Source organism: Sarcophilus harrisii, chromosome 1 (genome assembly GCF_902635505.1).
Source record: "Sarcophilus harrisii chromosome 1, mSarHar1.11, whole genome shotgun sequence".
Taxonomy (NCBI): Eukaryota; Metazoa; Chordata; class Mammalia; order Dasyuromorphia; family Dasyuridae; genus Sarcophilus; species Sarcophilus harrisii.
Window position 1 is genome coordinate 544,146,255 of NC_045426.1, and position 22,359 is coordinate 544,168,613.

Here is a 22,359-nt window from a genome sequence, read left to right on the forward strand (position 1 = left end):
GCTCATTATGACTAACAATTTTTTTCAAATTCATGTAAATGTTGCTTTGATGAATAAAACTTTCAAATGCTTTTGAAAGTGTTCCTAAAATTAATAACAGTTGGTTATTTATAGAGTATGTTAAGGTTTGCAAACACTTTGCATCTATTATCTCATTTTATCTGTACAAAAACCCTTGGAGCTAGATGCTATTATCCCCATTTTATAGACGAGGAAACAGAGGCAAAAAGAGGTTAAATGACTTGCTTTTGGTATCATCAATAGGACTCGAACTTGGATCTTCCAAAATTCCTTCCCTTCATTATACCATCTAATCTTTTTTTTCTCCCATCTTTCTTTTTTTTTTTTATTATAGCTTTTTATTTACAAGATATATGTTTAGGTAATTTTTCAGCATTGACAGTTGCAAATTCTTTTGTTCCAACTTTTTCCTTCCTTCCCCCCTCTCCGTCCCCGAGACGGCAGGTTGACCAATACATGTTAAATATGTTAAAGTACAAGTTAAATACAATATATGTATACATGTCCAAACAGTGATTTTGCTATACAAAAAGAGTCTATACCATCTAATCTTCTATCATTCTGTTCTTGAAATCTTTTTCTTTCTTTCTTTCTTTTTTTTTTTTTGGTTAAAAATAAACATTGAACTAGGGGCAGCTAGGTAGTACAGTGAATATAACACTTGCCCTAGAATAGAAGGACCTGAATTCAAATGTGACCTCAAACACTTACTATCTGTAGGATCCTGGATAAGTCACTTAACTCTTATTACCTCCCCAAATAAATGAACAAATACTGAGCTACAATAAATCAATTAAGCTTACTTTGCAACTAATTCTACTTAAATAAATGAAATTCACCCCATAAAATATCAATTTACAAAATAAGTTATTAAACTTACAAAATAAAAATTTATATTTCAGGAGAGGTATAGCCTCTTCATTTTATTCTGGCTTCACTCAATGGACATTCTTGCTAGTTCCTTACTAGCAGTCTTGTCCCTTCAATGTTGCTTCCCTCACCCTTAGCTTTCTTTCATGTGCTGTCTTCCCTTAGAATATAGGCTTTTTGAGGGTAGGGATTGTCTTGCTTGTATTTGTTTTCTTAACACTTAGCACACAGTATCTGGAACATAGTAAATGCTTAAAAAATGCTCTCTCAGTCTCTCACTTCCTCTACTTGAAAAGGTTGGGAGCCTCTAAATTGGATGCTCAATCCTGATTTTAATCCACTAACAGCTACAATATTAGGGAGATACAAAGGTGCTGAATAGTACAATAATTCTTTTTTTTTTAAATAGCTTTTTATTGACAAAACATATGCATGGGTAATTTTTCAACACTAACCTTTGCAAAAACTTCTATTCCAACTTTTCCCCTCCTTCCCTCCAGCCCCTCCCCTAGATGGGAGGTAGTCCCATACATGTTAAATATGTTAAAGTATTTTAACTTTTTAAAATAAAATACAATTATTTGTTAAATACAATATATGTATACATATAGTACAGTAATTCTTAATGTATGGTATGTGGTCCTCCATGGATCCCCAAGATCCTTTCATAGAGTTGGTAAGATCAAAACTAATTTTTCATAGTAATATGAAGAGGTTATTTACCTATTACCCTATTCTTTTCCTATATGGTATAACTGAATGCATCATTTTTGTCCCACAGCCCCTTCAAGATGCCCTCCTCTTCTCCTTTTCTCTCTCAGGTTTTACCCTGGGATTGTTTGAGGGTGGGTAAGGGATGTAAACAAGGGAACGGATGAAAAAGCAAAGAAAAAAAGATGAAGAAAAACCCAGATTCAAGATACTCCTGCAATTTAAATTTTACATCTTTAGGCTAAAACACCCAAGATTTCCAAAACAGCAACCCCAATTCTTGAGTGTCATTCTAAGGTAAATAAAGAATAATTTGGGGTGTTTTGACTTATTTATAACATAGGAACTTCACAAAAGAAAAAGGAAGCATCAGTTTGAATTTCTCTTGACGAGATATAAGCCACTAAAAGCATATCAATAAAAAACTTTCTAAATTCTAAGAAGCCATGTAAATTATCATTAATTAAATGATTATTATAGATAGCATATTAGTTTTAGGGAATTCACATAAAAGAACTTAATTTTTAAAAAAAATATGCTATGAATATACACAGCACAAGACTTTGGGCATAACATGGATAATATATTTCTATCTAATTTTAGGATGTGTGAGGGGTTTGTATCACTATATTCAATGATCACAGAAGTTTACGATTATTACTTTATGGAATATTCTTGTAATGTAGATATATAATTACTTTGTCAGAAGTCCACCCCACCCCCACTTATATCACTATTTCTATGGGAATATATGATTCTCTGTATGATAATTCACAAGGTCTATCTGTGCACATTTAATTATGGGATATAAGCCAAAAAAATGATAAGATTTCCATAATCCACTAAAACTTGACTGGAAGGGTGTTGAATTGGCTAATATTCTATAAAGAAACATTATGCTCAGAGCCAAAACAGTGAAATCTTTCTGTCAGCTAATTTCTGTGGTTGTAATTTCACAATAACTATCTTCAATAGACTAATGTTGGGCATGGAAAGCATATTATCCCGATTTAATACTTAAATCTTTTTTTTTTTTAATCATATGTAGAATCTGCACAGAGAAGAATACACTTAATTGGAACATTTTCTTAACTGCATTTGAATACCAGGCCAGCTGGATAACCACAGTCCATGTGAATTTAATCAGCACATTTCCTCCAGAACTTCTATTTTATTATCATTGAACACTCAAGCTACATCTGTCACCAAAATATGGCTGTGATAATTTCTCATCACTATTTTCTCACATTTGAAGTTGCAGTCATCTACAATACCTTAAACAGGGGCATTTTTAAAGGGCATAAAAATAGTATTATTCAATTGAATGGCCTTAATAACATCTTATGAAATTGTTATTCATATAATCTTTCTTAGTTCAAATTTATATGACATTAATTCCAGATAAATTATGAAAATAATGATTTTTTGTTATTCAGTCATATTAATCATGTCTGACTTTTCATGATCCCATTTAAGCCCATTTTCTTAGCAAAGATACCAGAATGACCTGTCAGTTCTTTTTCCACCTCATTTTTCAGATGAAGAAATCAAGGCAAATGGGATTAAATGACTTGCTCAGAGTCACACAAGCTAGTAAATATCTGAGGCCAGATTTGAACTTAAAAAGATGAGTGTTTCTCTCTCCAGGTTTACTCCTCTATTCACTTCACCACAGAGTTGTTCTCAATGTTGATTACACAGTATTGATTATATGCTCACTTTACTAACTGGTTGCATGATTAAATCAAGGAGTTAATGTTTCTGACATCAAATTATTCTAGTTCAGACCCTCATAAACCCTTAACCTGGATTATCATAACAGTTTCCTAATTTGCCATCCTATATATAATCTGATAATAACAATAGCAACATTTTATAGGTACGTTTTTATATATGTGTATCCAGTGACTCAGCTGATAATAATTGCAAGATTTTATAAATATGTTTTATATATGTGTATCTCTGTTGAGCCTCATATTTACTGTGAGGTAGACACTTGAGGAATCATTATGTCCTTTTTAAAGGTGAGAAAACTAAGTTTAGCAAGGTTAGATAATTTGGCTATGTCTGGTAAATTATTGGAGGTCAGATTTAGAGCTAGCTATAATACTGCTATTCAAGTTGCTGAGGAGTCTGAAACAATCATAAAATAAAATTGTTGGGAAGGGGAGGTACAGAACAAACTGCATTAAAATGCTGAGAGATTTGAGAAGAGGTAAAAGGTCACAGGCTTAACCAGACTGGTTAGTCTAGTAAGACTTTCCAGGACATGAGTAATGGAATGAACCTTAAGGATAGGGAAAGGGAATTTGGTGATCATAGGCATTAAGTGGGGTTTGTGCAAGGATTGGCTTCTACCATCAATCAGAAGGAATGAGGACAAAAATCTTCAGGCTCTTTTTTCTCAGAGTAGTTCCCAAGAGGAGATCTAAAGCAGAAAATCAACTCAGTGGAAGCAGAGACTAAACAGGGCTGGGTCATGTCAGGTGAACGGATTAACAAAGAGCTGCATAAGGACGACCTTCTTTTCGAAGTCACTCTATTTCCAGATTTCAGCAGCAGCTTCTTTCTTCATGATTGCATGATCATGATCAAGCCAACTCTACCAGTTTCTGGAAGGGGTTTGCCAATCTATTTACTCCCTAGTAGGTTCATTCATGATTCCAAGGACTTTGATACTAAAGCACCCTTCCCTAATCTCACTTGAATTTATGTGTTGCTTCCCTTGTTAGAATGTAAGCTCCCTGGGAGGGGAGCAGGGATAATCTTTGTTTTTGTATTTGTATGCCCATTGCTTAGCATAGCACTTGCCACATAGTAAGGGCATGTAATAGGTGCAGTGAGTAAAGCACTGGGCCTGGAGTCAGTAAGATTCATCTTCCTGAGTTCAAATCTGACCTTAGACATTTACTAATTGTGTGATCCTGAGCATGTTACTTAACCCTGTTTACTTCATTTTCCTCATCTGTAAAATGAGCTTGAAAAGAAAATAGTAAACCACTCCAGTATCTTTGCCAAGAAAACCCTAAATGTGGTCAAGAAGAGTCAAATATACTAAAATGACTTAACAATAACAAAAAGTGTGAAATAAATGCTTTTAATTTCCTTGCTTCTTTCTAGATTTTTTAATACCATTTGATACAGCAGCTAGCCTTTTTAGTGCATGCATAGGAAAATTATCATTCTGGGCATATTTGATATACCATATCATCAAGCATTAACAAAATAAACCGAGGAATAAAGATACTCCAAGAAAACATAAAAAACAAACAAATATGAGTTCTTTCAAATTGATCTGCCATCACATAAAGTCAGGACCTTAATTAACCCTTCTGCCAGGATTCATTATTCTCAAAATACAGTATTTTCAAATACCTAGAAAGTGCAGGGTATTTAAATTAGTTAGATGACAGGACAGACCTTGCCTTCTCCCACAGATAAAAGACACACAAATTATTCCAGATCAGTTTACATTTGTTACAGCTGAAACTAAGCATTTAGAAAGTAGAATTTCCTTGTTGCAGGAAGGGATATAGGTTTTAGAGCTCTGCAGGCACAGGGAAGACTGTATCTAGCAGCCTCAAGTTGCTACACATAAACACTAATATCAAATGATCACTTTGCCATGTGATCCTTCCCCTACCCACACAAATATAGAACATGACCATAAAAAGTAACAGACCATGGTCTTGGCTAAGTAATTTATTACAGCTGATGCGAGACTAAGATGCCAGCTGGAATTACCTTGTCTGCTCCTGCTATTTTCGCTTATATATAGCTTGTACAGATCACAAAAGCGATGTTCTGCAAACAGCCTCCAAACTGAAATAGGCTGAAACTCTTAATAAGTAGCACATCTGAATCCCACCAAGGCCAAAACATGTTTGGCTTTTAAAGGGCAATTGGTTAATGGCTCACTGACTTAATACATTAAACTTTGCCATCTACACATTTTTGTTCATGTCATAAAATAGTTTCCAAATTTTATAATACCTTATGACATTTATTGCAGTTTATAAGCATGTATTTAGGTTCACTGTAGCAAATGATAAATGATGGATAACTAAAAAAATTAAACCCTATACAAAGTAACTTCAACATTTGACAAAATAGAGAAAAGAAAAATCCTTAGCTCAAGAAACATTTCTGTCTTTTGACAAAGTGCTCAGGAACCCTGACAAAAATACTTAGTATGAAACAATGCAGAAGACAAGAAATAATATCCTTTATTAACCTTTTGCCCCTGAGTTAACTCCCAAAGTCCTTTATACTCTATTAGATAACCACCATACTTCCTCTAAGCAATCATTCATAACCCAATTCATGTCTTGCACAAAGAGGGATGAGCTAATGTGCTTTATCTGTTTCTTTTTGTTTTTGTTTTTTTTTTTCAGAAGGCCACCGTGAGTGATATCCCAACATGACAGGAACTTTAAAAATCCTCTTTGCTTCCACCCTGCTGTCTCTGAATGTCTGTAAATCCACCACACTCCAATCACAACTCACAAGCTGATTCACAGTTTCTCTTTACGGAAGCAAACAGTCTAGACAGATGAATGATAGACTAGCTTTCCTTTCTCTCACATTCATAGATATGCTGTCAACTCCATCGGTTCTTTTTTTCTCCTCTCTGCATTTTGATAAACTAATAATTGGCTTCCTGTTGTGGGATTCAACCATGAATTGGTAGCTTTGGACTAGAAATACAAGCAGACCTCAATGACATCACAGGGATTGCCACATTCTTTTCTATACTCTTCAGAGCTATGATCTATATTTGCCAGCATTTATATGTAGCTTGGAGAACTGTCCTTTCACAAATTATTTGGTGTACATAAAAATACTAATACTTATTTTCTTTTTATGGACAGGATAATATGAAAGGGAAGGGTATTTTCCATCTCATATCTAACATCCATATCTACAATAGGAAATGTTCCTCAGAAAACCATTACAAAAATTTAAATTCTATTTATTTTTATTAATCATTCAGATTTTTTTAACCTATATATATACATATATATGATTAGTTATATAATTATACCTGCATGTATAAATGTGTACATATATAAATATGTGTGTGGCTATATATACAGATATATTCTGCTACTTTACATTGGCCTCAGTTGGCTCATGAGAAGAGAGGGCTAGACTAGATTGCTAACTTCCCTTCAAATCATTAGTATTCTCTGATGCTATTATTTGAGCATTTGCAGTCAAATGCTACTACAATTAATTTCCAAAGTAATTTTTACAACAATATCAAATTATTACCTATTAGAAATGAGAAGACTAGAAAATAACTAATAAGAGAGTAGTAAGCATAACAGTGAATGATTCTGGAAGGTAGAACACTAAGAAATATGCAGTCTTCATTAAAAAGTAAAATTTAATTGAATTTTTTTGATAAAAGATGAAATGTCTGACTTTTTAGTTGCTTCTATAGCTACATATATCTTTTGATTAAAAAGAAAAAAAGACTTTTCCTAGAAACTGTTTTTTAAAACTACCTAAAAAAACCCACTTCACCATGTGTATAAAATTAATAGGCTTACTCAATATAATACTTTTTGCTGTCTACTTGGTCTAGTTCAAGTCTTTTTCCTATTGTGCTAAGGAAGTTTTAGAATGAGATTTTTGAACAGACATTTCACTTTGTTTTAAGGACCCAATTGCCTTATTGTCCAATTACTACCAATTTAAGGACTATGTATCTTTCTTCCTCCTATCAATTTGCACCCCACACCAAGTCATAAGCCTTTCAATATCTTTGAAGGAACTATGAACCTGAAATTCTTGTGTGGTGTTCTCAGAAATGGCTGAAAAACACTTTGGGGTTTAGTTTTGCTTAAAAGCCTTTTTGTAATTTCTAAATTCACTTCCACTACAAGCCTGAGAAACAAGACTTATTTTAGAACTTTTTAATAATATCTGACCCACGCTCTGGGCAGAAACCAGATAAAGCTTGTTCTAAACTCATTGACTAAGATAATAAGGCAGGATATATTCTAGGAGCAAAAGACAGTCATTGAGTCAGATGCCACTGGGATGTCCATTTCTGCTACTGTTCTTCTGTCTTTGATAATGTATTTGCTACATTGATTACATGTCTTAAAAATTCTAAGGTGGTTCCACACCACTCAGTATTAAAGTGCAGGCCAGGTTCACTGAGCTTACAGGTTTAGGAAGAAGGGAATCAATTTTAGTGAAAAGAAGAGGCAGCTAGGTAAGCCTAATGGGCAAAATTCTGGGCTTGGAATCAGGATGGTCTGAATTCAAATGTGACACCAGGCACTAGTTATGTGACCTTGTGTAAGTCATTTAACCTCTGTTTGCCTATCTATAAAATAGGGATAATAATCCCACTGGGTTGTTGAGAGGATCAGATGAGGTAATATTTGTAAAGTGCTTAGGATTGTGCCAGGTACTATGAAAATGCCAGTCATTCTTATTAGAAGAGTTCTTAAGTAAAAGCATATCAATCAAGAAGTATTTATTATGTTTGTGGATTAAGGCACAGTACTAAGTACTAGAGATAAAAAAAAAAAAAAATGGACCCTGCCCTCAATAGCTCATATTTTAATGGGAAGACAACATGAAAATAACTACGCAGATATATGATGTGGTATAAATGGTAGATTATCTTAGACAGGAAAAAAGCTTAGGGGGAAGTGGGGAAACCCCAGGAAAAGTAAGATTTGAACTGAATCTTGAAGGAAACTGTGAATGGGAGGTAATGTGGAAGAGCTCACTAGGTATAAGGGATTAGACCATGTAAAAGCATGGAATCTGGAGATACAGTACATATATGAGGAATAAAAATAAGCTAATATGATTGGAGAGTACAGTGTATGAAGGGGAGGAAAGTGTTAATGAGATAGGAAAGGTAGAAAGAGGCTAGATTGTGAAGAGCTTTAAATGCCAAACAAGACATTATATTTAATCCTAGAGATAATTGGGACCCACCAAAATTCATTGATCTGACAACTGTTACTTAGGTAAATCACTTTGGAATGAGAAAGACCAATGAATGGATTGTTCTGATAGCCCAGGCAGGATGTGAGAAGGGCTTTCTTAGGGTGATGGCTGTTTAGTGAAAAAAGTAGAACATACACAAGAAATGTTGTGAGGGTCAAAACAATATTGTTGAATGACAATATTTAACAACAATTTTGATATGTGGAGTGAGTATGAGGAAAGAATTAAGAATGACACTGAAGTATCAGGTGGGTGTCTGTGAGGATGGTGATGCTGTCAATAGTGGAGAGATTGGAAAGTAGGAGAAAGAGCACTAGGCATGAAATGAGGAGGTGTATGTTCAAATTCCAGCTCTGCTCTGGGTCACTGTACATTTCCTCTTTCTGGGTCTCAGTTTTCTCATTTGTAAAATGACAGCAAAGTTTCTCAAAGTATGGCATGGAATCCTCTGAGTATCCCTAAGACTCTTTCAAGAAGTTTGAAAGGTAAAAACTATTTTCATAACAATACTAAGATGCTTTAATTTCTCATATGGTAAATATTAACAGATATAATCCACATAAACAAAAGCTCTCTGGAATCTTGGTATTTTTAAGAGCATCAAGAGGTCACAAGAACAAAAAATTGAGAACTTCTACACTAGATGATCTCAAAGATCTCTTCTAGCTCCCAATGTATACTCTTACCTTAGGAACAGGTTCTCTTTTGGATTGTCTGCTTCATTCTCCATTTATCATTTAATGGTAAGTCCTCTACACATGTTACTGAATGACTTAGCACTTCACACTCAATAGGTTGGAAACCTTACATAAACTTTGGATTTCCCATAAATTATCATGGCTTTGAATTTTACTTAATACATCCTAAAACTCAATAAGATTTGTTAGACACCAGAGATTATATATTCATAGGCCTACTAACAATTTTGATCTATCTATTAATGTTCATAGACTACCTGTATCTCATTGCTTTAGGGGATTATTCATTTAATTTATGTGACCTAATTAAACTAATTGTTCATTGACTCGTCCATTCTTTTTTTTCTGAACTGACTTGTGATTTCTTCAATTTAAGAGGCTTCCCTCAAAGTACTTTATCTACCTATACAGACTGAGAAATTCAAAAACTTGCTTTGGGGACCCTGAGGGAATAAATGACCTGACCAGGGTCACAGAGTCAGTATATGGTGGGAGTAAGGCTGGTGCTGTGTGCACTTGAACCTCAGATATCCTAATTCTGGCTGTTTCCTATATTAATCTACCACAAATGTTTACTGAGCGTTTTACTATGTGTGGAGGACTGTGTTCGTTTGGCATGTAAATGCCAGCAGGTTTCTGAATGATGAAAAATAAATAATCTGGTAATCCTGCTAGGATATACAGGATGGCACCAGCTTGTTTCCAGGTGCAGGTCAAAGGAAGTAGCAAGCAGAAATCAGTGGCATGGGGAAACTTTCCCTCACCTATATTAAGATGAATATAGTCACCACATCTATATTAAGATGAATATAGTCAACTGGCTTCCTAGCCTAAAAGAGGTGAGTTAAACTTGATTAAAAAACAAACAAAAATAAAACGAGTCATTTTTAGTGGTTTGAAAATATTGGGTTCTTTTTTCTTTTGTGTGTGTGTGTTTACTATATTTTATTGTGTCCTAAAATACTTAAAACGTGATAATCCAGATATGCCATTTTTGGCAACTCTTGGGTTAATTCTTTTGAAATGCAAGTGCATGTACATATTAGCACATCATTATTAAGTGTTTACACTAGACACAGACTTTCTTATTCTAGTGACATAAGAAATTCTGGTTAAAACTATAGAGAGGGATGGGGAAAAGAAAGTGTGCTGTTGTTACAGTGCAACAGCTGCAACCACACCACCTGCTGCCCTGCCCTGCAAGTTAACAGACGTTAGCTCTTACCAGGTCTTGAGTGTTAGACCTTTGAGGAGCAAAGAAGCCCACAGGTAACTTGGCAGGGTGAGAGTCTTACTTGGACAATATTCTAGACCAACATTCAGAGGCATTGTGTTGTGGAGGCAATATCTTCAGCTCAGAGACACGTGAAAATCAGATCACTGTCATCTCCTGTTTCCTCCCTCCTTCCCATCTGTCCTCTCCCATCTCTCTGCCATGCTCTTCCTAATACACAGGTCTGGGCACACAAGTATTCTGCTCAGAAATCTTCAGGGGTTTCTGACTGCCTATGTTGGTTAATTCAGGAGATTACTCTCTGGCATCAGATCCTGTATCTGTATGATGAAAAGGTCAAACTAATCCTTAGAACACTATATATCATAGTCTGACTCCAGTCTTTGATAAGCATTGGGGTATTTGGCTTTCATTCTAACTGGTATCCCTGTTTCTAGTTTCTTCTCCTTTACCCCAATTCATCATCCACAGGGTTACCAAAATAGTTATTCCAAGATATGAGCCTGATGTTGCTCAAAAAACATCAGTAACTCCTTATTGCTCGTATGGACTTGAACACATGAACTTCTCAGTCACCATTTAAGATTTCCCACAACTTGCTTTCAATTTACTTTTTAACTTTCCTTTTTCCTTTCTTCGCCTTTCCTTTACTGCAACGGGGGATGAATGGCCTAAATCCAGGGTTGTGCTGGGGCCAGGTAGAACCTCCTTTTGATGAGATTAGATTTAGGGAACCAAAATGATGAGATTAGGGTTTCTGGTAGTCAAGGAGTGAAATGACGAGGTTAGGGGCAGGTTCGGGATTCAGGCAACCAAATGAAGAGGTTTGGCTTCCCTAAACCCCCTTTGGGATTTGCTCAAGGTAGGGAGTTGTGGGAACCCCCTTCTGGCGGCGCAAAGGTCCTTCATAAAGGAATTTATAAACGTGAAAAGCTAGACTGATAAAAAGAAGTTTATTATTGGCATTAGGAAGTCAGCCTTTGCTATGCATGAATAGAAAGGCTGAATTTCTTAGTGGCAAGATCTGACAGAGAAGTAAAGTTTCCAGTAGACAGAAAAGTATAAACTCTCATTAGGGAAATAGGTGAGGATAAAGAGACGGTAACACCAAAAGAGAATATCATTTCAGCAGGCAGAGATTGCTGCTATGTCAGGGATGGCATATTACATTCTCTGCAAGGACTGAGTCCCAAGTTGCTGTTTTTATAAGGAAATCTGAGACAGAAATTTCAATTGAATGAGATTCCCTCAATGCTGTCACTGCCCCCAGGCCTAGATGAGACCCCTTACTGGGAGTAGTTTTGAGCCAACAATAGGGGTAGAAAATCTTGGAAGTGAATATTTCAACTAGTCCCATCAAGATAAACCACTTTATCTTGGTTCCTTGGGGTGGGTCTCAATTTTCAGAGAGTTTTGGGGTCCCCTCCTCACTTTGGCTAATCATTTGTAAAATTTCAGTGAGATCATTTATACCTCAGAAATCAGAAATTGTTGATTTATGTCAATCAATATTTTGTTTTATTTTGTTGATTATCTAGACAAAAACTGTTGGAGGAAATGTTAATGTGGATTAAATTTAAAAGTGTGTCAAGCTATACTTCTTCCCCCTCCCCAAGAGGGGGAATTTATTAAACATTTACCAGCACACCCAGGACATAGTGATAATGATGTAATAAGGACTCTGTGTCTCCCTGATGTTTGTGGAAGGTGGGCCACCTGGCCTGGGGAAATTTCTAAAAATGATGGTCCCCCCACCTGAATCTCCTGGTTCTAAAAACCTGGTTTCCCTCTGGATCTCTCACTTCTCAATTGTTCTGGGAATCACTTTGGTCTGGGAAACAATCACCACCCTTTATTGATGTGAAAATTAGCCCCTAATTGCTCCCCAGCCTCAAACCATAGAAGGCTAATAAAAGATAAGATTCTGTATCCAAACCTTTGCCAATTAATATCAGGGACTGGTCCACTGAGGGAAAGATGTTTTTTCAGTGAAAATACTCCCCCCACCCTTTTTTTTTTTTTTTTAACCAAAAAACCTCACCTAGAGATCGAGACTGCAAATTCTTTTGAAAAAACCTGCGACATTGACCTGGGGATCCCCCTTGCTGTTAGGGTATCTCTCATCTCTCAACAATATGAAACTATATGCTGGCTGACAGACAGAATAGATGCTCAACAAATATTTGTTGATTAACTGATTGAGAATTTAGGTTTGGAGAGAGTGTTAGAATTCTTATCAGATAAACTAAAAAAATAGAATAAATGAATATTAAGGAGGCTGAGATTAAGGGTGATTGAAGGATTTCTTGAGCTTGGGAATCCTTAATTGCAGCAGACTATGCTTCTTGTGTTTTGGACATTAATACAGTAAAAAGAGGCCAATAGGTAACTAAGGGAAAGGAGTGAACCAGCTCATCAGAAATGGAGCAGGTCAAAGTCATTATGCTAATCTGAATGAGACTAAGCCCATGAACAGCTCTGTCCATCTAGTCTGGATGACATAGTCTTCAAAAACAAACAGATAGATAAAAACATGGAGAATATTTTAACTCTTTGGGTACAAGGGTGCTAGATGGGAGCCAATCTCAGGGATCAGCTACCACTTAAAGACTTCTGAGAATGGGAAACATTGCTCTCTGAAACAGCCTTTTCCAATTTTAGGCAGATTTAATAATTAGTAAATTTGCCCTTATATTGCACTGAAACCTACTTCTTTGCAAATTCCTCCCAAGGTTCTTACTCTTTGAATAGAGCAAATAAAATAAACAACAACAAAAAAGCTCCACAAATACCTGAAGTTAAGGAACTTATGTACATTTAAGGGCAAGTAGGTAGAACAGTGGATAGAATGCTGGCCTGGATTTTTTGTGACTCCAATTCAAATCTAGCTTCACACATTAGTTGTATGACCTGGGACAGGTCACTTAACCCTGTTTGCTTCAGTTTCCTTATTTGTAAAATGAGCTGGAGAGGGAAAGAGCAAACCACTCCAGTATCTTTTCTAAGAAAAGCCCAAATGGGGTCACAGAAAATTAAGATATGACTTCCAGATAAGTGACTGAGCATGGATATTTAACTTGGAGAAAAGACATATCTGGGGAGCATAACTGCTATCTTCAAGCATTTAAAAGTCTGTGGAAAAGGGATTCACTTGTTCCAAATACAGTCTTCCAGATGCTCTACTCTACAACTGGATCCTTCTTAGAAAAGAAACAACCTTGGGGCTCCTGGTTAGGTGAGCTCCAACATTTTTAGGAAGTTCACTTATTACTTCGTGTGTATGTGTGTGTGTGTGTGTGTGTGTGTGTGTGTGTGTGTGTGTGTGTGTGTGTGTTTTGAGGAGGTTTGGAGAGGAATTATGTACACAATCCTTTCCTTTCAAGTGACTGAATAGCCTAAGAATTTCACTTCCTAGTCTCTTCCCCAAGATCCTAATGGTAGGCTGTATACATGAAGAGATTTTCTCCCTACCTGTCCCCATTGTCCCACCTCTTTTCTTAGCTCTTCAATCTCTCCAAATCCCCTCCAAAATTAGAAAGAAGCTAAAAAGTCATCAAAAGTCCAATTCTACAAGTTACCTTTTTATTGATCTAGCATAAAAAAGAGGCTATATCCTGCAACCACCGAGGTCACGGAACAGATAAATAGCAGAAGTGTCCCTGAAACCTAGACATTCAAATGATATAAACATAGATTTTTAAAGCACCTCTGAGTTTGATTAATCCAATCATCGACATTAGCTGTGTAACCTTGGAGAAATTGCTCTCTCTCTAAATCTCAGCTGCCTCATGGACAAAAAGGGGACAATTGTTCTACTTAGAGCACAGGGCTGTTGTGAAGCTCCAATGAGATAATACGTGGAAAACAATTTGCAAATTACAAAACATAATTGTTATTATTTTATAGATGAGGAACAAGAGGCTCAGGAAATTGATGAGATTAACCAAGACCTCACAGCTAATAGGAACACCAGATCTAGATCCTGCTTTACGATTCCCGTGATGGGAAGTACTGGTAGACTGAAGAAAAGTGCTGGGCTTAGAATGAAAATGACCTGAATTCAAGAATCCACCTCTGAGGATTATTGTGATAAGATAATTATGAGATGCTTAACATAGTGTCTAGCACTTAGTACATAATATATATTATTATACTATGTATATAGTACATATTATTATTACCTTACAAGGGAGCTAAAGGATTAAATGAAATAATGCATGCAAAATGCTTTGCCAGTTTACAGTATAATACATGTCAATCTTTCTCCTATCATACATCTTGTCTTTTAAGTTTGCTACAGTTACTAAAATACAGATTTAATTGTGTGCATATCGCATTTTATTTTTTACAATCATGGACATAAAGGCTAATGTAATTAGTGCATTTAGGTTGTGAAAATGGTTAAATGGATTAGTTCAGCTGTGCTTTGATAGTAGAAACATATAGATATGTCAAAGATTCAATTTACAAGATGTATTTCACACGCAACAACTCTGTTGGTTTTCTGTTACTTTTCTCCAGTATGCACATTTATTGTTATAGGCATATAGTACAGATCACAGTGTCATGGACATTTTATGGCTCTTACCTCTTGGGGCTGTTGGTATTGAGATGCTAACAAGAGGAAAGCTCTTTGTGCTTGGAAGGCACTGTGCACCATCTCTGCCTGGAGAAGGAAAAAAGGGTGACAGGTCAGATCATAGGATCATAGGAGAATGGATACTCAGAAGCCACATTTTCTAACCAATAGCTGACCAAAAATTTTCCTGTAAATCCCTTCCCCTTTTCAGAGGTCATTAACCTTTCACCTTAAGGTCTCCAGTAAAAGAGAATCCTCTAGTTTCTAGGATGTCCCAAACCACTGTTGTCAGACCTAATAACAATAAATACAAAATAGAGCCAAATAAATTCTAATGCTGGCTGGGATCAAAATATGGATCTCCTGCAAATCTCATACGTTTGTTATGAATTGCTTGATAAATCTTAAGAAGCTATATAAATGTAAAATATTATGAAACAGTGTAGTATCTTAAAGGTTTACTATTTGGGGTATATTGGATCTTATATATATATATATATTTATTTCAAAGTCAATCTTGAACTGCATAATTGCTAAATTTGTAAGTTCTGGTTTATTTTCCCACTATTTATGAGGGAGAAGTTTTATAATCTCATATTAAAGAGCATGACTAAATAATGTAGGTTTTTGATAGAAAAATATACTAAATAGTTTGTAAGTATAGTATTCCCCTTTTCCCCCTTCTCTCCCCCCCCACCTAGGATTTTCTCTGAATTTGAATTCACATTCATGAATTTGCTTTACAGAACTGATTACTATCCTCAGGATATAAGGGTATACTTTATGCTATCATACTTCTAAAACAAACTCCTACTAGACTGTTTCCCAGCTAATGGATTTAATAAACTTTTTAGCAAAGTTATTACCCTAAATTAGAGCAACTGATACAAAACATTCTTCCCTAAACCCGAGGAGCATTTTTTTACAAATATATGCAGCTTCAATGGGAAGAGTGGACTCAAATGTAGTGTATAATGGCAATCAGGTACATGTATAAGATACACATTTTGCAAATGATAATGTTATATTATATATAATACAGAATATATATAACTCCTAGTTATGAAGCCTGGAAGTTCTTTCTATCTTTGTATAGCTTCATGAGTCTTTTTATTTTCCCCTCTTGTGTTTAATTTCTTGTCTTTTTGCGATCCCATGTGTCCTTGGCTATGGACCTGTTTCCAACTAGATGTACTGCCTCCTACTCATTTAGTAAATCTGATGCAACTATTTTGGTGGAAATAAGATCAAGTCCCGTCCTCACCTTGTTGCTCTCTATTGTAGGTAAAGGGATTTTATCTCCAGAAAATGCCTTAACTCTTCAATTGCTAAATAGCTTCTATAATTCACACACACAATACACAATACACATATACATATTTATGTACATATGTACACACATATATGCCCAAGAACGAAGACTGATTCTCTCAGCTAATCACAAGATGTTTCCTGTATGATGTTAGTTGCCTTTATGCAATAGCCAAAATGCTATAATATTTTCGAACTCATTAAGACCTATTCACATCCTGTTATAGGGTTGTAAGAAAATTCCTTAATATTTTATGATTACTTTCTGAACCTTCCTAACCACAAAAATTAAATTGTATGTGTGTGTGTGTGTGTGTGTGTGTGTGTGTGTGTGTAAACTCTCTACTTTACATAAATGAATGGAACAAACTTTAAAGGAACCTAAACAGTGAAATCTAAAGTTCTTTTTAGCAATGATCCCTTGTTCAAGTTACCCAAAAGGCATTGCATGAAAGACTGAAAATCAGTTGCTATGGGAACAATAATTTGGGATTTCCTGGTTTCTGCAGTTAAATTTTAGTTCAGAAATGGCATTAACAATCTTTTGTATTTGTCTAAAGAATTATTTACAAGTCATGTTCCTTATAGTGCTTTAAGGTTTACAATTTAGTTAATTCATAATAATCCTGTGATGCAGACAGTATAGTTCTTATCCTCTCTATTTTAAAAATGAGGAAAGTAAGACTTAGGAAAATAAAAGCAGAGTCCATACTCAAATTTAAATGCTTTTTCTCTATGTCCAGCACTTTCCCCTCCATATTATGTTGAATTTTAGGTCCTTTCAAATTGATTAAGGGCCTCATATCTTCTTGTGGGTCTGTAGGATAATTCACTGACATTTACTTAACATTCTATGATTATTTTCTGTACTCTCCTTTTCCCTAATCAACCTTTAACAAAGTGAGGGTTAAGCAATTATCTGGTAATTTCTATCAATATAGAGGGACAACTTTATAAGCTTGTTCTTCTTTGGGCTGCTTTTTTCCCCCAATGGCAGAACTTTATTTTGGGAGGATGGGATAGTGATGAGGGTATTAATAACTATGATAACAACTTTCACTTTGTCCATGATAAATTAGCCTATATGAGGTTTCCTTTGCATGATCCTCACACTAAAACCCTGGAATTTGGGGCTTGATTGGCACAGAAGAGACCACAATCAAACAAATTATTCTAAGGTCAAGCAATTCTCAACAGAGTTCCTAAGAAATATTTCAAATTACTCCCATTCAATCTTCTGGAAGACTCTAATGGAAACTTTATTCTTTTTTCTTTTCATTGATTGATTCATCTGCTGCTCATCTCTTTAGAACCTACTGAGTCACTTAATCAGGTAACATAGTATTTACAGACAATTTCAGTGAACCTGCTGAGTCTGATAATGAAGGATAGAGAATTTGGTTCACTCAGTTAGTTTAAAACATTTTAAAAGGAAATGCCAAACATGCAGGTTTTTCAATAAAAAAATTTTAGAGGTCTTGCTAAGCTTGGTCATCACAAGATGAGACAGAGAGGGAAAGAGAGACACACACAGAAAGAAAGAAAGAGAGAGACAGACAGACAGACACAGAGAGACATAAACACACAAAGACAAAGAGACAGAGAGAGAGAGGAGAAATAGAGGGGGAGAGAGAGAGAGAGAGAGAGAGAGAGAGAGAAACAGGGAGGGAGGGAGGGAGGGAGAGACAGACAGAGACAGAGAGACAGAGAGACACAAACACACAAAGACAGAGAGAGAGACACACACACAGACAGAGAGACAGAGAATGAGAAGGAGAAATAGAGAGAGAAAGAGACAGAGAGATACAGACGGGGGGGGGGGAGACAGAGAGAGGGAGAGAAAAAGAGAGAGAGAAGAGAAGAGAAGAGAAAGGAGAAGAGAAGAGAGAGAAAGACAGAAAGAGAAGAGAAGAGGAGAGAGAGAGAGAGAGAGAGAGAGAGAGAGAGAGAGAGAGAGAGAGAGAGAGAAGGAGAAATATTTGATGAATTGACAGGTTTTTTTTACACTTGTTCTAAAATCCATCAATAATCACTTTAACAACTAGATATCCTAGGTGGTATAATTTCTGCTGTTCCTTCATTCTGGAGTGACATGGCCAGCAGGATATATAAGCAAAAATGATTTCTTCAAGTTAATCTTCTCTGTAGAATACAGTTTCTAGTAGGGAAGATTATTTGAATAGTTTCTGAGACTTTGTACTGTTTAGTCAAAAAAGCTAAAAAGGTAAAGTATGATGTGTTTGGAGAAATGACCAAAGCCCCCAAAGTATATAAATACTCAGAATATTAGCTAACACTCGTAAAGTGCTTGTAGGTTTGTTTACCATACATATTAACTCATTCATTTTTTCTTCACAACAATCCTGTAAAGGAGGTGTTATTATTATTCATATATATATGTATATATATATATTCATACTATTCCAATAAACTATCAGGAAAGTGAGGCTGAGAAAAGTTAAATGACTTGTCAAGTAAATGTCTGTTCAAGGATTAGAATTCAGGTATTTCTGAATCCAAGACCTGAACTCCATTTACTGAGCCATTTATCCATTTGCCTCAAAAATCAGTCCTTAGCCAATCAACAAGCACTTATTTGCTAAGAGTTCCTAAGCATTGGGGATATAAAGAAAAGCAAAAGATAATTTCTATCCTCAAGGGGCCGACATTCTAACAGTAGAAACAAGATGTAAACAAATGGATATATACATACACATAGATACATACAAAGTGAATGAAAGATAACTTTTAGAGAAGGCTCTAGCAATTGAGAGCATAAGGAAAAATTTCCTGCAGATGGTGGCAAGGAAGGCAGGAAAGCTGCTTCCTGAGTGGGAGGCTACTGCATTCCAGCCTCATAGGACAGCCATCTTGGAGTAATGGGTTTAAGTCATTAAGTCATCATATACTTCAGAATGTGCAGAGGGGAGTAAATTTCAAGAAGACTTAAAAGGTTGGAAGGGACCAGGTGGTAAAGATCATTAAATACCAAACGAGTATTTGAAATTTGAACTTGGAGGTAACAGACATGACACTGGAAAGAAGAGTGAACCCAACAGATAAGAGAATCAGGATTCCAAAAAGATCTTCACAGGAAGAACATTGGAACAAATCTAATATTGTGAAACTCTATATTGGTAAGTGTAAAGCCTTAATTTTGGGTTTTAAAAAAATCATTTTTCCAAGCACAAGAAATGGAAGACATAGATAAACATAGTTTATCTGATGAGAAAGATAAGGATTTTTAGTGGATTGTAAGTTCATCATGAATCATTAGAATCATATGGCAGTCAAAAAAATTTCTTTGAAAGTGTCTTGGAGTATGGAGTTAAGAATACCACTATACTCTGTCTTGGTCAAAACACATATGAAGTGATGTACACATGTTTAGGTGCCTCATTTTAGGAAGGCTATTGTTAAGCTGGAGTAGCTAAAGGAAGGCATTAAAGATAGTGAAAGGTCTAGAGAATATACTAAAGGAGGATGGGATAAAGGAACTGCAAAATTTAGCTTGAGGGAGAGAAGACTTGATTAGAAAGAGCAGCTTGTCTTTAGGATTTCAAGTATCTCAAGGATGGTAATATCGAAGAGAGCTGAATTTATTATATTTGGCCCCAGAGAACACAAGTAGGAATGATAGCTGGGAGTTGTAAAGGCACATTTAGGTCTGATGAAAAACAATTCTTACCCACTGAAGTTGGCCAGAAGTGACCTGGTATTCCTCAAGTGGTGATGAGTTCCTCCTGGAAACCTTGATGCAAAGGCCAAATGACTACTTTATTGAATGATAATAATCAGACTATATGGTCTCTGAGGACCCTTCAACTCTGAGATTCTATAATTCTGTGCTACCATTTGCGGATTTTTGTCAGATATATACTGGATAAAAATTTTCTAACACTAACCTAGAATAGTCTGATTTGGTAGGTGGACTAATGAAAAGAGTCTAATTCACTTTTCTATAATATGTTGAAGTTTACAAAGTATTTTCCTTATAGCAATCATGTGAATAGAGTAATGTCAATGGTATTATTAAACTCATTTTAAAGACAAGGGACTGAGGTTCAAAGAGTGAATATAACTTGTTCATGGCATTTGGCTACTAGCCATGACCTTAGGAGACAAGTCAGTTTGGGTCTCATGTCCTACTTCTGACAGTTTACTGAGCCTTTTGATAATGCCTCTTGATAAGAAACAAATTTCTTCTTTCATTTATCCAGCAGTCAGAAAATTATTTATTGAGTAGTTAGCTTATAAAGCACCTACAGGAGCTTACAAGAAACAAATATATACCCATGGAAAAAAATTAGTGAAAATTGAGCTGTGGGGACAATATAAAAATAACACAGTAAGTAATAAAATGCTAATTCTGTAGGTCAGCTTATTATAAACCAAGCCCTAATAATGGATTGTTGAGCTATGCAGTCTATGCAGGAAAAATAAAGATTTCTTGTACTTTTCAATAATGAGAAAATAGAGATAGAGAAATCAATTCTGATTCTTTATGAATAAACAAGTTTTATTTTTGGATTTTAAAAAAGAATTTCTTGGTCATCCCTACTCACCATGACTTAATGTGCTCTATCTCATTTTGTTTGACAAGGAGCCTGAAACTCCCTGGGACAGTTGAGTTTCTGATATACTGAGTATGCTCCTAATGAAATAGAATCTAAAATTAGAGTCTGACTAGGAGAAGGAAGGAATAATATCACACACACTGGTTATTTAAAAAAAAGTCTGCTGGCAAAACATCATTAAACCATAAACACTGTTAATTTAAAGGTGCCAGTCTGCTCAAATATTAACTGTATCATACAAGAGGGCTAATTTCAGGTTCTGCCTTAAGCATTAAAGGATATATCAAAGGGGCAATAATTTTTTTATTAGCTAATTGTTCTAAACTAGAACCCCTTGTGTCCTTACATAGTTTTCCTGTAGTTTTAAAAATAATTCTGTCTGCCTTGGCAGAGGAGAGAGGTGTATTTATTTAACAGGGTAAAGCAGTTCTGCAGATTGGCAAATGAAGAAAGAGGAGGTGTTGTGGGAATGTAAATGTTAAACTATAAGAACTAATCTTTTTTCCCCCTCAAAGGTACTGATAATACATGAGGGCCATCCATCCATTATTATTAGAATTGTTATCTAGACAACTGCCAGATCACAGGAAAGCATCTGATGCACAGTACTGACAATATAATGTGTATCTCAATGGGCTATTTGTTGTTTCAATACTTGTAGATGTTTCAAATATATTTTTTCACAGCTTGAGGAAAAAATAACCTACAACTTAAAAAAAAGTAATTCCTAAACCCAAAAAGGGAATAAAATATATCAATCTTTTAAAAAAGAAATACCTTCTGAGGAAAAGGATAATGAACGGTGGAATGCAATTTTAATATCATTTCTTTGCAGTTCAAATAGGAGCAAAAGTATTTCAGTTTTGTGATAAATTTTTACATTTCAGTCATGCTTAGCAATAGAAAAGCATTCTTATTTTGCCTCAATTTTAATTGCTCCCTGTCCTCCCACCACATACATTAATCATCTAGATCCCTTCCCTTCTCCAAAGAAAACAGAGAACTGATAACTGAAGATTTTACATGGTTGCTGGCATCTAAATGTCTATTAGAATCTGTCCTTATCTCTATACTTAAAATAAACCAGGTTATTAAACATAGGATGTCCCTAAGAGGGTAAACCTGCTCCCATGTGGCTACTACCTGCTCCAGTCAGTTTTGACCCCAGTAGTACACATAGAAGAGTCTCAATCTGAGACTGTCTCAGTTTCAATAGTCCCTTTTCCTTAGTGTCTTGACCAACATACTGATGTCCTTTTTGTCTTCTTTGGGAACACAGGACAACAACCTTAGTACTTCCCTAGTTTCTGATCCACAAATTCATTTTAAATTCTACTTCATATATATTCCCTAACTATAAGATATTTATTTAGCATCTAT

At 35.5% G+C, this 22,359-nt stretch overlaps 1 protein-coding gene across 2 annotated transcripts in view; it reads right to left on the reverse strand.

Moving 5' to 3' along the window:
* CAP2 (cyclase associated actin cytoskeleton regulatory protein 2) overlaps positions 1 to 22,359 on the reverse strand; it is a 148,606-nt gene that overhangs the window by 67,097 nt on the left and 59,150 nt on the right. For both annotated transcript variants that reach the window (XM_031946810.1, XM_031946809.1), the window contains exon 4: positions 15,101 to 15,178. In XM_031946810.1, coding sequence (XP_031802670.1) covers positions 15,101 to 15,178 — 78 coding nt within the window. The remainder of the gene's footprint in view (positions 1 to 15,100; positions 15,179 to 22,359) is intronic.